The sequence below is a fragment of the Salvelinus namaycush genome, chromosome 23, assembly GCF_016432855.1.
Source record: "Salvelinus namaycush isolate Seneca chromosome 23, SaNama_1.0, whole genome shotgun sequence".
Lineage (NCBI taxonomy): Eukaryota > Metazoa > Chordata > Actinopteri > Salmoniformes > Salmonidae > Salvelinus > Salvelinus namaycush.
The window spans coordinates 30089254-30104305 of NC_052329.1; the positions used below are offsets into that span (position 1 = coordinate 30089254).

Consider the following 15052-nt stretch of genomic DNA (forward strand, 5'->3'; position numbering starts at 1 on the left):
ACGAGGCAAAGGGTGGCTATTTGAGGAATCTCAAATAGAAAATATATTTTAATTTGTTTAACACTGTTTTGGCTACTACATGATTCCATATGTGTTATTTCATAGTTTTGATGTCTTCACTATTATTGTACAATGTAGAAAATAGTAAAAAATAAAGAAAAACCCTTGAATGAGTAGGTGTTCTAAAACTTTTGACCGGTAGTGTATAGCCACAGACTTGTTGACAAGAATGCATTTCTGCACTTTGCTAAAAGCTGCCCAGAATCAAGTAAGTAATTGTCCAATTATCACCACCAATGTAGAACTAGCAGTGTGCAAGGACATAGAATATACATAAATGCTTTGCGGATTTAAACTTGGTTAGGGTACAGTCAGGCTTGGCTCCAGGACGACATGCAGTGGTGTAGTGGTGCCTGAAGAAGTGGGTATACTCTAATATGGCCCTCCCGGCAAAGGAAGGGGCCCTATGGGAAAAATGGTTTTCCTATAGTTTTTTTGAGGTTTCAGGTTATCACTCTCAAACCACACTTTATATATAGAAAAACGACCACAATTGTATGTTCGCAGTCCACAACAATGCTTAACCCACATCAGAAAACAATTTTTTAGGTCTGGAAAAAAACATTTTAACACATTTTTAGAGGATGTTGTCACGATCGTCGTATTGTGGAAGAGAGGAGGACCAAGGCGCAGCGTGATAACAATACATCTTCTTTTATTAACGAAGACGAACACGAAACGAACACTGACAAACTATACAAAAACAACAAACGACCGTGAAGCTATAAAACAAAAGTGCAGACACAAGCAACTAACATAAAGACATAGACAATCACCCACCAACTACCTAATGACTATGGCTGCCTAAATATGGCTCCCAATCAGAGACAACGATAGACAGTTGTCTCTAATTGAGAACCAATCTAGGCAACCATAGACATACAAACACCTAGACTGAACACTGCCCCATAAACATACAAAACCCTAGACAATACAAAACACATACATCCCCCATGTCACACCCTGACCTAACTAAAATAATAAAGAAAACAAAGATAACTAAGGCCAGGGTGTGACAGATGTAGTTTCATTCAATTGCCACCCAGCAAGAGACCTGGTTAGCAGTATTTCTGTACTGTACAATGTCCTATGTGTGACGGCAGAGTTTACAAAACAAATGCCCTCCTGATTGACAAAAATCATCATGATATCATTCTGCCAGGTAGGCTTACTTTGCAGTCAGCATTTAATTGGGAAGCTTAGAAATGTTTCTTCAAACAGCACCACTAGCTTATCAAACATTCTTACAGGCTTCATAGTTTAAACTTCCAGGTGCAGAATATTTTCTGTGGGGGAGTTTCAGAAAAGTTAACTAAATCAAACTAAGTGCATATTCTATAGTCATAGCTGATGTGAAATGTCCTACATGGCAGTAGCTAATTTGTATCTGCTGCGAATAAGAGAAAATGCCCATTCCGGGAGCAACACACGCCACAGCAAGAGAACAGGGAGTGGGCGAAGTAGTAGACTGTGTCGTTTTCATAGCATTGACATCACTTTTACGGTAGCTTATCACACAATGACTGTGTAATGTTTCCTTCTTGTTTTAGTAGGCTACAGACGGTAATGATCCTACATAAAAAATGTAGGCCTATCTGAAATGCAACCATATACACAACAACTGTCATTTTGCACACAAAAAAGTGTAACGGATGTGAAATGGCTAGCTAGTTAGCGGTGGTGCGCGCTAATAGCGTTTCAATCGGTTACGTCACTCGCTTTGAGACCTTGAAGTAGTGGTTCCCCTTGCTCTGCAAGGGCCGCGGCTTTTGTGGAGCGATGGGTAACGATGCTTCGTGGGTGACTGTTGTTGATGTGTGCAGAGGGTACCTGGTTCTCGAGGGGACGTACTAAAGTTAAACTGTTACAAAAGCATGTTGAAGAGAAGCCCCACGAGCCAAACGACTAATAGGCTTACATGAGGGAAAACCAATCAATTAGTAATTCTGGCACGGCGGCCTGGGCAATAAAGGTTTAGCTTACCATTTAGAAGAGTTGCAGCCTCCTCCATGCTCACGAGAAGATTCTGATTCCATTCTCCTTCCTGGCGAAATGTACTTGTCAGGACCCTCTCAAATGCCAGCTGGACAAGTTGGGCTTTCGTTGATGTAACAGTGTTCACTGAATGCGTTCTTCAGAGTGGAGAAGGAATCTTTGCACATAGCTATAGATGTCCCAAATGTTAATCCAATTCCACAATCGGCATTTCTGATAAAGGCCCGTCGTATCTTTGAAGAACACTGAGTGGGGTCCATTTGTTGTTGCTGGCTGTGGTTGTGATTTCACTTTGCAAGAATCAATAAACTCTGCTTCCACTGGTTCAGTTTTGGTTAAATCCAACAGGTCGTCAGGTGCATTGTAATTGATATATAATTTGTTATGTTTATAGGGAAACAAAACTGGGGGGGCACATATAATTTTTGGGGAGTCCATGCCCAGCTTTACCACCCTGTAGATCCACCTCTGTGTTGTTCACCGAGGTACAAAAAAGTCAAAGGTACACTTCACAAGTACACATATCAACTCACATAGTACAACCTCAAGTGTATCTTCCAGCAAGACAATAACCCTAAGCACAAATCAAAATCCCCCCCAAAAGGGTTAATTGACCACAAAACCTACATTTTGCAATGGCCATCTCAGTCTCCAGACTTGAACCCCATTGAAAACCTGTGGTTTGAATTGAAGAGAAAAGTCCATAAGAAGGATGAAGGATCTCAAGGATTGGGAAAGATTCTGTATGGAGGAATGGTCGAAGATCCCTCCCAATGTGTTCTCCAATCTCATAAAACATTTTAGAAAAATAATCAATGTCGTTATCACCACAAGGGGAGGGTGCTAGAGATTTTTTGTATTAATTGTTAAACAAAATATCTGATTCTGAACAATTGTATTAGCATAAAATAACCTAATTGTTCATTTTTTTCGAGCATACCATACAGCTCAATATTTCTATTATTTATTTTATAGTATTTTCTGCTCATCAATAATTTTGGACCCAACTGTATATTATGAACAAACAAAAAAAACAGGCATTGCATGCAATCTATTGAGATGTAATCAGGTTATAGTGCATGCCAATGTCATGCGCAATGTACTGGATGCATATTAATGGTGCATCAAGAGAATCAGCCAATCACACCACTGAAAATCATTGTTATTGACACAAATTAGTCAAACATTCACAACGCTTTTACTTCAATCATGCTATACCAGTTCCTCTGCTTGTCCTCTACACAGTGCAGTAGGATAGTCTTGCCAGTAGGAATACTGGGACATAGGCTGACTTGCTGTTTTTTATTTCTCTCCTTGAGTCATGGTTCCTTCTGGGCTTCACGTTTGGAGATGGATACTGTTCGCCTGCTTTCACTGGCTTTGTGTCTGTCAAGAAACTCCAAGACCGTAAGTAAATCTACACAGTCAGTTAGAATTGAGTAACCAGATGTGGCGTCTCATCCTGGTGTAACATTCTCTCTGTCAGAGAGCAAATTTAGAACTGCTTTTCATCTAACCTTTCTGCAGATATTTTTTTCTGTGTATTTCACCTACACCTACACCTTAATATTCTTTATCTTTTTTTAAAAATAACTATTATTTTTGTTACATTTTTTAATTAATATATTCACTGAAAACCTGCACTATGCATGGTATATTAACGGTATTGCACTTTTCATGTAGCCTGTAGCCTACTTTTGTCCAGCTAATAGCCGAACCACATGTCAAGCAACATTATGGACAAAACGTTAAAATCCTGTTGCTGCAGGATTATTTTGCTATGACAATACTGGTCAAGTTAAGATCCTAGTTTCTTGTTTAGAGGTGCCCTCTCATTTTGTATTGATTTTCCTGTCTGTTTGTTGGTTTGTGCATGTGTGTGTGTGTGTGTGTGTGTGTGTGTGTGTGTGTGTGTGTGTGTGTGTGTGTGTGTGTGTGTGTGTGTGTGTGTGTGTGTGTGTGTGTGTGTGTGTGTGTGTGTGTGTGTGTATGTTCTCTGTAGGATTTACATGGTAGCCACTCCTGCAGTGATCCAGGCAGGCTCAGAGGCCAAGCTTTGTGCCAGCCTTCTACAGCCCAACGAGACCCTGGTAATGACCATATCTCTGATCGCCAATGGACAGAACAAAATACTTCACCAGGAGAGTTCTGATCAAGAGTTTCACCGCTGCTTCCAGTTTCAGGTCAGCCCAGCACTGGTCGACATCCAGAACCATTCAATAAGAGTGTACTGTAGTTCTCAAATTTGTGACGCATGTCTTAATTTTCTATGTAATACCAGGTTATTACATAGGAAATATCAATGTGGTGGCTTACTATAACCTTTCTGGCATTCAGGCTGAAATTTTACATAAAAATATGACATCAGCTACTAAAGAAAAATCACTTTTAAAACACACTGATGAAAGAAAACGTGATTGAATCTGCACAACCGTGACATTGTTAGCAGCACTTTCTTACCAACTGAGCCGCACAGGATCATATGTTATTTGTACATTGTCTCCCTTTCAGGCCCCTCATGTGGAGAATGACGAAGTGCAAAATTTTAAGGTGAAGGTTCAAGGTGAAACGTTTCTGTCGACAGAGGAGAGAAAGGTCATGATTAAACCCTACAAACCGATGACATTTGTCCAAACAGATAAACCAATCTACAACCCGGGACACACAGGTAATTTTACACAGAGCCCGTACTCAATTAGTCTGCTTGCTAAGAAACAGGACAATTAGGTGATATCATGTTTCTATGATGGTTTGCTCTGTCATCACATGTTGCTCCTAAGAGACACCTGCAACAGCACATCATAAAGATAAAATCCACCGTGTTCACTGAGGATATGTACACTGGAGTTTGAACCAACATACCACATGTTGTAAGGTGTTCCTCTCCTGGACATATCATTGGGTATCGATAGTGTAAATAGTTTCAGTAAACTTGCAGTGCAGTTTTCCTTTATCTGCAATTGATTGAATTGGGGCCTTAGTACCAACAGTGTAAAATATTATCCAGAGTAGCTGTCAAAAGTTTGTCTTCCAAAATTCTGGTAACTTTCCCTAAAATCCCTGCTTTTCCAGAAATCCCAGTTGAACGATTCCTGGTATCTGGAAATCCTTCAAAATTATGCTTCTAAAGCTCTCATTGAGTGCTTGTCTTTGTCTTTTCTTTGTCTTTTTACAGTGCAGTTTAGAGTCATCACCTTGGATACCAGTTTTAGCCCTGTCAATCAGCTGGTGAGTGTTGAAAATGTGAAACATTGAATATTGAAAACAATGACCAATCTCCACTATTTCAAACAAAAAGACAGATACAGAAGAAGGATCACAACGTCACTTTACTGTCTGATAGACATAGCAATCAGGTATTATGTATGTATGATATTGTCCTACCAACTCAACTCTGCGATCCTGGTTAGAGTGAGAATGGAAGGTTGGGGGGGTTGAGACATACCAAAGACTCTAAAAATTGGACCCGATGCCTCTCTGCTTAGCACTCAATATTAAGGAGATGGATTGGGGGTAAGGTCCAGCAATAGATTAGTATCCTTTCCAGACTGCTTCACGCTACAGAAACAGAACAAAGGCGCCTGCCCTATGGACAAGGACGAGGCTTATTATGTACAATATACTGTATTTATACTATATTTTAATTCAGCAATCAACTAGTCAGAACTCCATAAGCAATAGGACTTTGGAAATGGGAAATGTTTTGAACAACTATTGGGCAAAATCCCAAATCCAAATCTTTAACCAATGTTATCTGTTTGATAAGGCTACACAAACAGTTGAGACACATAGCACTCAGGGCAAACATATTGTACATGTCTGCAGAGGTTCTCTAAGTTAACCTGCGTGGGTGGATTTCAAGGTCCTCAAACATTCGCCACAAGTCATGGTGTTTTCCACTCATATAGGTCAGATTGGAATGTATAGGAGTTTCTTCCTGAGATTGAATTAATCTATTGCAAAAGCGACATGTTATGTTTAATTTAAGAAACAAAGCCAAGCATCTGCCTAGTTCCTACAGTTGACAGTTTTGCTCCTCTTTTAATTTGGGGGAATTTGAGAGTTATTCATAAAACATTAACCAGTCTTTTGTCTTTCCTTTCACAGTACAACATTGTGGAACTGCAGGTAAGACCCTTAATAGTCTATCAATGTATGATGACTCACTGTAAATACTAGTACATTATAAGACAATGACTCCACCAGCTAGGTACTGTAGGTCATCATTCATGTCCACATGGCAGTTACCAGAAGACTCCCTATCAGCTTTATGTGATCACATCTGGGCCACCTTCAGCAAGCAAACCTCAGAGCTTTGCAGATAGAAATGTCATGAATAGAGCTGATGTGACTCTTTACTCTTCATGTCAGACAGGCATGTTTGGCCTACATAACATCCTTTGTATGTGAATGTTTCACAATGTTGCACCCTGCTAAACGTGTCCCTTGTTCTATGAACCAACAGGATGTTCATCAGAACAGGATTGGACAGTGGGTCAATACTACATCCAGTGGCAACATTCTGCAGCTTTCTTACCCCCTGAACTCTGAAGCACCCGTAGGATCCTATGCTATTGTAGTGTGGATTGGTGAAAACAAAATATACCATCGCTTCAAGGTAGAAAAGTATGGTAAGTAGAGCTTCTTTATTTGACCTTTCATGCTAGGTAATATTATGGATCTGGAAGTTGAATCAATGCATCACATTTCTGGAACATTCATGAGTTGCCTGCTGTTCTCTTATCTCTAGTTTTGCCAAAGTTTGAGATCAAAATGAACCTCGCCGATGAGATCAGCTTTGTTCAAGAGGAGTATAAAGTAGAAGTGTGTGCAACGTGAGTCAACACTATCTCTGTTCTGTAATGCACTGTAGTTACAAGACTATTTTTAACTCCACTATTTGTCACTGTCTACTTAATCGCATTTCACTAATGCAGACCTTGATTCAAATTCAAATACTTGAATACTCCATGCATTTCAACCCAGGTCTGTTTGGTCCTGGGGGTATTTGAAATCGTGTATTTAGAAACAAGTATTTGAAAATAATCTAGGAATTAGAAGTTTTTGATTGGGCCATATTATTTGAAAAATACTCAAATACGCAGAAAATATGTATTTAAAATACAAATCCTTAAATATGCATGTATTTGAACCCAGGTCTGTGCTAATGACAAATACTAATTGAAGACCTACAATGCTACTGCTCAATGTCATAAAATGTTCTTATGAGTACCCTGAGAATTAAAACGTTTGGGACAGTGGCATTTACATGAACAGCCGGGCTTATATTCATAAAGCCTCTCAGAGTGGGATTGCTGACCTACGATCAGGTCTCTCCTGTCCATGTGACCTTGTTCATTCTGATACAGAAGTTTACACTGATCCTAGATCAGCACTCATACACTGAGAGACTTTATGAATACAGGTACAGATGCATTGGCAATGTTGAAAACACTTGACTTAAAGAAAGCCTGCATGTATAATGCATAGTAACTTGTTGTAAGGATGCATGTATGAGCCTTTGTAATGTCTCATAAAAGGTTTAGAATATACTACGTCTCTCTAAGTAGGAAATGTATGATGTTTTATGTTTTGTATGTGTTTTATTATGAAATCAAATCAGATACACGTATGGGCAGCCTGTACCTGGTAAAGCAGAGGTAGAGTTGTGCCGACCCTTAGGGCACAATGTATTGATACCAATAAGAATTGATGAGAAAAATCCAGAAGGAGTTCCTGATTATACACCCCCCTGCCATAAAGAGTCAATAGAGGTCTGTATGCTTTCCTGAAGAAACTATATACTTGTTTTTACCATCATATTACATTTGAATGTGATCTGGTTCATTTATTTAAATCATTTCTTAATGTGTGTGGTTTTGCTTGCTTTTCCCAGATGGACCAAACTGGCTGTGCTTCTCATGTCTTCAACATGTTCATTTTCACAAAGGATGCTGGCCAGAAAATGCTCATAGACAGGCTGAGTTTTAATGCCAAAGTAGAGGAGGAGGGGACAGGCAAGTCATTTATCATAAGAATTTGGAGACGGTAGAAGTGATGACAACATTTGCCTGAAGTCAAATGAAAACGTTTTTTTTCTTCTTGAGAGTGAATTACATAATGTCAAGATTGCATGTTTAATTAGATTATAAAGATTGGCATGACCTGCGTATTTGACCTTTGGTGCTACATCCTCATATTATGCTGTTTTTATTCATGTCTTCTGTTTGTAATCATGTTTTTAATACGTTGAGTAAGCTGCGCTGGAATTCAGCTTCTGCATTGTGAACTGCCAATGTGCATCATGGTGGTGTGTGTAGTTGTGAAATAAACCCTCCTATTTTCTTTTGTTTTCCTTTGACAGGTATTACACAGTCAAAGGAAAAACACATTGAGCTCTCCTATGTGATTGGAAAACTCACATTTGTTGACACACCCAAAATCTATGAGCATGGATCAATTATCGAGGGAAAGGTGCGTCCAAATCCAGTGATATTGTTTCTTAGACTTAGTTGAATTGTAGATGCCATTTGTCTTTGACATTCCTGTTTACTTAACTACCAATGGTAGGTAACAGTGACACATGTAGCATCACTACTTACAACTTTCCCCCCCTTTTTCCTCAGATAAACGTTGTTCACTTCAACAACACACCTATCTCAGACATGTTAGTCTACCTTTTGGAGGAGAAAAACTGGTCCTCACATCATCTCCAGAACCTGACCACGGACAGTCATGGTATTGCCAGTTTCTCCCTCAACACAACCAGTATGCCCAAAGAGAATATTAACCTCATAGTAAGTATGAGGTTTTGAAAGTCTCTGAAGACTCTTTATGCTCAACCCCAAATCACTCACTTGACCCTACCCTCTAGGGTCTATCATGCTCTTGTGGAGATCTTAGAAAATTCCATTGGTATAATAAGCAATATGGTGAAACTTCCACCTAGCCTATCAGAAGGCACGGTGGAAATGTTAGTTACCATATTTCCAACTGTCAAATCCTCTCAGATCTCCACAAGTATATTGTATAGGGTCTAAGGGTCGATTTGGGATTGGGCTTTAAGTTATACTCTCTCTTCCCTCTGTTGCTTTCCAGGTAAGCAACACACCACAAACGGAGAGCAGTAGATACAGGGTCCCCTATTTCAAAAGAGGGCAACACAAACTCTCACTGATCCAGCCCACTGCCCCTCACAGTAAAACATCCAGCTCTCTGGCTATTCAGAAGATGGAAAACCCACTGGCATGTTGGGAGGAAGTGTCAATCACCATCCAGTATGCCATCGTAGGGGAGACTGTCCCAAAGGGCTCCGTGGATTTCATCTACCTGGTGAGTAGAACCAGGAACAAGTTGTGACAACCTGCAAACCCAGGGTGAGTCCAAAATGGCACCCTATTCTCTAGTGTGCTACTTTTGACCAGGGTCATTTCAGACAGTCCCAACATCTCATCTTCAAAGGAAGGATGTCTCTATACAACACCAGTACTTCTCATCATATTCTTGCTGACTTGATGGAATAACTGGGACAAGTGTTTTACCCTTTCCCTCCTCCAGGCCTTATCCAGAGGGGTGATAGTTCAGCATGGACATATGAAGGTTACCGTGCAGCACGGGAGTCCTGGTGAGGGAGTTTCATTAATTAATTATGAACATACTTGAAGGTGTTTGATGACAATGACAATGTACGATTACATGCACACAATAATGCGATTGTTGTGGATACTCAGAATAAGATAATACTTAGATTAAAATGCTTTGCAAGATGAACAAGTTCCCTAATAATACTGTTTACATGGATGTCTGAAATCAGGTTACCGATGGCAGTCTGATGAATGCAGAAATCGTCAATCAAAACAAATGTTCTACCTCAGTGAACATGCTATTTTTGGGAAGTATTGTTGATTTTGAGGTCAGACATATAAAATTTGCATGTGAAATCTACTTCTAAGACACATTTATTTCTTTATTTTATTTTTATTTCACCTTTATTTAACCAGGTAGGCAAGTTGAGAACAAGTTCTCATTTACAATTGCGACCTGGCCAAGATAAAGCAAAGCAGTTCGACACATACAACAACACAGAGTTACACATGGAGTAAAACAAACATACAGTCAATAATACAGTAGAAAAATAAGTCTATATACAATGTGAGCAAATGAGGTGAGATAAGGGAGGTAAAGGCAAAAAAAAAAGGCCATGGTGGCGAAGGAAATACAATATAGCAAGTAAAACACTGGAATGGTAGATTTGCAGTGGAAGAATGTGCAAAGTGGAGATAGAAATAATGGGGTGCAAAGGAGCAAAATAAATAAATACAGTAGGGGAGAGGTAGTTGCTTGGGCTAAATTATAGATGGGCTATGTACAGGTGCAGTAATCTGTGAGCTGCTCAGACAGCTGGTGCTTAAAGCTAGTGAGGGAGATAAGTGTTTCCAGTTTCAGAGATTTTTGTAGTTCGTTCCAGTCATTGGCAGCAGAGAACTGGAAGGAGGCGACCAAAGGAAGAATTGGTTTTGGGGGTGACCAGAGAGATATACCTGCTGGAGCGCGTGCTACAGGTTGGCGCTGCTATGGTGACCAGCGAGCAGAGATAACTTTACCTAGCAGGGTCTTGTAGATGACCTGGAGCCAGTGGGTTTGGCGACGAGTATGAAGCGAGTGCCAGCCAACGAGAGTGTACAGGTCGCACTGGTGGGTAGTGTATGGGGCTTTGGTGACAAAACGGATGGCACTGTGATAGACTGCATCCAATTTATTGAGTAGGGTATTGGAGGCTAATTTGTAAATGACATCGCCAAAGTCGAGGATTGGTAGGATGGTCAGTTTTACAAGGTTATGTTTGGCAGCATGAGTGAAGGATGCGTTGTTGCGAAATAGGAAGCCAATTCTAGATTTAACTTTGGATTGGAGATGTTTGATGTGAGTCTGGAAGGAGAGTTTACAGTCTAACCAGACACCTAGGTATTTGTAGTTGTCCACATATTCTAAGTCAGAACCGTCCAGAGTAGTGATGTTGGACGGGCGGGCAGGTGCAGGCAGCGATTGGTTGAAGAGCATGCATTTAGTTTTACTTGTATTTAAGAGCAATTGGAAGCCACGGAAGGAGAGTTGTATGGCATTGAAGCTCGTCTGGAGGGTTGTTAACACAGTGTCCAAAGAAGGGCCAGAAGTATACAGAATGGTGTCGTCTGCGTAGAGGTGGATCAGAGACTCACCAGCAGCAAGAGCGACATCATTGATGTATACAGAGAAGAGAGTCGGTCCAAGAATTGAACCCTGAAGCACCCCCATAGAGACTCCCAGAGGCCCGGACAACAGGCCCTCCGATTTGACACACTGAACTCTATCAGAGAAGTAGTTGGTGAACCAAGTGAGGCAATCATTTGAGAAACCAAGGCTATCGAGTCTGCCGATGAGGATGTGGTGATTGACAGAGTCGAAAGCCTTGGTCAGATCAATGAATAAGGCTGCACAGTATTGTTTCTTATTGATGGCGGTAAAGATATCGTTTAGAACCTAGAGCGTGGCTGAGGTGCACCCATGACCAGCTCTGAAACCAGATTGCATAGCGGAGAAGGTATGGTGGGATTCGAAATGGTCGGTAATCTGTTTGTTGACTTGGCTTTCGAAGACCTTAGAAAGGCAGGGTCGGATAGATATAGGTCTGTAGCAGTTTGGGTCAAGAGTGTCCCCCCCCCCCCCCCCCCCTTTGAAGTTTGGGATGACCGCAGCTGCTTTCCAATCTTTGGGAATCTCAGACGACACGAAAGAGAGGTTGAACAGGCTAGTAATAGGGGTTGCAACAATTTCGGCAGATCATTTTTAGAAAGAAAGGGTCCAGATTGTCTAGCCCGGCTGATTTGTAGGGGTCCAGATTTTGCAGCTCTTTCAGAACATCAGCCGACTGGATTTGGGAGAAGGAGAAATGGGGAAGGCTTGGGAGAGTTGCTGTGGGGGGTGCAGTGCTGTTGACCGGGGTAGGGGTAGCCAGGGGGAATGCATGGCCAGCCGTAGAAAAATGCTTATTGAAATTCTCAATTATAATGGATTTATCAGTGGTGACAGTGTTTCCTATCTTCAGTGCAGTGGGCAGCTGGGAGGAGGTGTTCTTATTCTCCATGGACTTTACAGTGTCCCAGAACTTTTTTGAGTTTGTGTTGCAGGAAGCAAATTTCTGCTTGAAAAAGCTAGCCTTGGCTTTTCTAACTGCCTGTGTATATTGGTTTCTAGCTTCCCTGAAAAGTTGCATATCACGGGGGCTGTTCGATGCTAATGCAGAACGCCATAGGATGTTTTTCTGTTGGTTAAGGGCAGTCAGGTCTGGAGAGAACCAAGGGCTATATCTGTTCCTGGTTCTAAATTTCTTGAATGGGGCATGCTTATTTAAGATGGTGAGGAAGGCATGAAAAAAATAACCAGGCATCCTCTACTGACGGGATGAGGTCAATATCCTTCCAGGATACCCCGGCCAGGTCGATTAGAAAGGCCTGCTCGCTGAAGTGTTTCAGGGAGCGTTTCACAGTGATCAGTCAGAGGTCGTTTGACCACTGAGCCATTACGGATGCAGGCAATGAGGCAGTGATCACTGAGATCTTGGTTGAAAACAGCAGAGGTGTATTTAGAGGGCAAGTTGGTTAGGATGATATCTATGAGGGTGCCCGTGTTTACGGCTTTGGGGTGGTACCTGGTAGGTTCATTGATAATTTGTGTGAGATTGAGGGCATCAAGTTTAGATTGTAGGATGGCTGGGGTGTTAAGCATGTTCCAGTTTAGGTCGCCTAGCTGCACGAGCTCTGAAGATAGATGGGGGCAATCAGTTCACATATGGTGTCCAGAGCACAGCTGGGGGGCAGAGGGTGGTCTATAGCAGGCGGCAACGGTGAGAGACTTGTTTTAAGAGAGGTGGATTTTTAAAAGTAGAAGTTCAAATTGTTTGGGTACAGACCTGGATAGTAGGACAGAACTCTGCAGGTTATCTCTGCAGTAGATTGCAACACCGCCCCCTTTGGCCGTTCTATCTTGTCTGAAAATGTTGTAGTTAGGGATGAAGATTTCAGAGTTTTTGGTGGTCTTCCTAAGCCAGGACTCAGACACGGCTAGGAGATCCGGGTTGGCAGAGTGTGCTAAAGCAGTGAATAAAACAAACTTAGGGAGGAGGCTTCTAATGTTAACATGCATGAAACCAAGGCTATTACGGTTACAAAAGTCATCAAAAGAGAGCGCCTGGGGAATAGGAGTGGAGCTAGGCACTGCAGGGCCTGGATTCACCTCTACATCACCAGAGGAACAGAGGAGGAGTAGGATAAGGGTATGGCTAAAAGCTATGAGAATTGGTCGTCTAGAACGTCCGGAACAGAGCGTAAAAGGAGCAGGTTTCTGGGGGCGATAAAATAGCTTCAAGGTATAATGTACAGACAAAGGTATGGTAGGATGTGAATACAGTGGAGGTAAACCTAGGTATTGAGTGATGATGAGAGAGATATTGTCTCTAGAAACATCATTGAAACCAGGTGATGTCATCGCATGTGTGGGTGGTGGAACTGAAAGGTTGGATAAGGGATAATGAGCAGGGCTAGAGGCTCTGCAGTGAAATAAGCCAATAAACACTAACCAGAACAGCAATGGACAAGGCATATTTACATTAAGGAGAGGCATGCTTAGTCGAGTGATCATAAGGGTCCAGTTAGTAGTGAGGTTGGTTGGGGTAACGGCGATTCAGACAGCTAGCCGGGCCATCGGTAGCAAGCTAGCATAGGATGGAGGTCTGTTTTTAGCCACCTCGTGCGTTTCCGTCGGTAGATTAGTGGGGTTCCGTGTGGTAGAGGGGATCAATCCAATTGGCAAAATAGATATAGTTATAGTGACCCAAGAAAAATCACATACAGTGCATTCGGAAAAGTATTCAGACCCGTTGACTTTTTCCACATTTTGTTACGCTCCAGCCTAAAATGGATTAAAAAAATTATCCTCAGCAATCTACACACAATTACCAATTATGACAAAGCGAAAACAAGTTTTTAGACATTTTTGCAAATGTATTAAAAATAAAAAACAGAAATAGACCATCGAAATTGAGCTCACATTCATCCTGTTTCCATTGATCATCCTTGAGATGTTTCTACAACTTGATTGGAGTCCACCTGTGGTAATTTCAATTGATTGGACATGATTTGGAAAGGCACACACCTGTCTATATAAGGTCCCACAGTTGACAGTGCATGTCAGAGCAAAAACCAAGCCTCCATCATTCTTAAATGGAAGAAGTTTGGAACCACCAAGACTCTTCCTAGAGCTGGCCATCCGGCCAAACTGAGCAATCGGGGGAGAAGGACCTTGGTCAGGGAGGTGACCAAGAACCCGATGGTCACTCTGACAGAGCTCCAAAGTTCCTCTGTGGAAATGGGAGAACCTTCCAGAAGGACAACCATCTCTGCAGAAATCCACCAATCAGGCCTTTATGGTTGGGTGGTACACAGCCAAGACAACACAGGAGTGGCTTCGGGACAAGTCTCTGAATGTCCTTAAGTAGCCCAGCTAGAGCCCAGACTTGAACCCGATCGAACATCTCTGGAGGGACCTGAAAATACTTGTGCAGCGACGCTCCCCATCTAATCTGATAGAGCTTGAGAGGACCTGCAGAGAACGGGAGAAACTCCCCAAATACAGGTGTGCCAAGCTTGCATCGTCATACCCAAGAAGACACAAGGCCGTAATCGCTGCCAAAGGTGCTTCAACAAAGTACTGAGTGAAGGGTCTGAATACTTATGTAAATGTCATATTTCAATATTTAATTTTTATACATTTGCAAAAAAAAATCTAAAAACCAGTTTTTGACATTATTGGGTATTGTGTATAGATTGATGAGGGGGGGGGGGACGTTTTAGAATAAGGCTGTAACATAACAAAATGTGGAAAAAGTCAAGGGGTCTTTCTGAACTCCCTTCCCTTGAGCTAAAGAGGGCAGATCGCTGACATGGTGAAAGCACATCCGCAG

At 41.6% G+C, this 15052-nt stretch overlaps 1 protein-coding gene across 1 annotated transcript in view; it reads left to right on the forward strand.

The window, feature by feature from the left end:
• Nucleotides 1-3279: 3279 nt before the first annotated feature.
• Nucleotides 3280-15052, forward strand: part of LOC120018268 (alpha-2-macroglobulin-like) — a 38339-nt gene continuing 26566 nt past the window's right edge. Inside the window, exons 1-13 of the mRNA XM_038961376.1 lie at nucleotides 3280-3462; nucleotides 4058-4238; nucleotides 4567-4723; nucleotides 5231-5283; nucleotides 6163-6183; nucleotides 6521-6686; nucleotides 6806-6890; nucleotides 7679-7829; nucleotides 7952-8072; nucleotides 8420-8529; nucleotides 8682-8852; nucleotides 9154-9387; nucleotides 9613-9679. Coding sequence (XP_038817304.1) covers nucleotides 3377-3462; nucleotides 4058-4238; nucleotides 4567-4723; nucleotides 5231-5283; nucleotides 6163-6183; nucleotides 6521-6686; nucleotides 6806-6890; nucleotides 7679-7829; nucleotides 7952-8072; nucleotides 8420-8529; nucleotides 8682-8852; nucleotides 9154-9387; nucleotides 9613-9679 — 1603 coding nt within the window. The 5' untranslated portion in view covers nucleotides 3280-3376. The remainder of the gene's footprint in view (nucleotides 3463-4057; nucleotides 4239-4566; nucleotides 4724-5230; nucleotides 5284-6162; nucleotides 6184-6520; nucleotides 6687-6805; nucleotides 6891-7678; nucleotides 7830-7951; nucleotides 8073-8419; nucleotides 8530-8681; nucleotides 8853-9153; nucleotides 9388-9612; nucleotides 9680-15052) is intronic.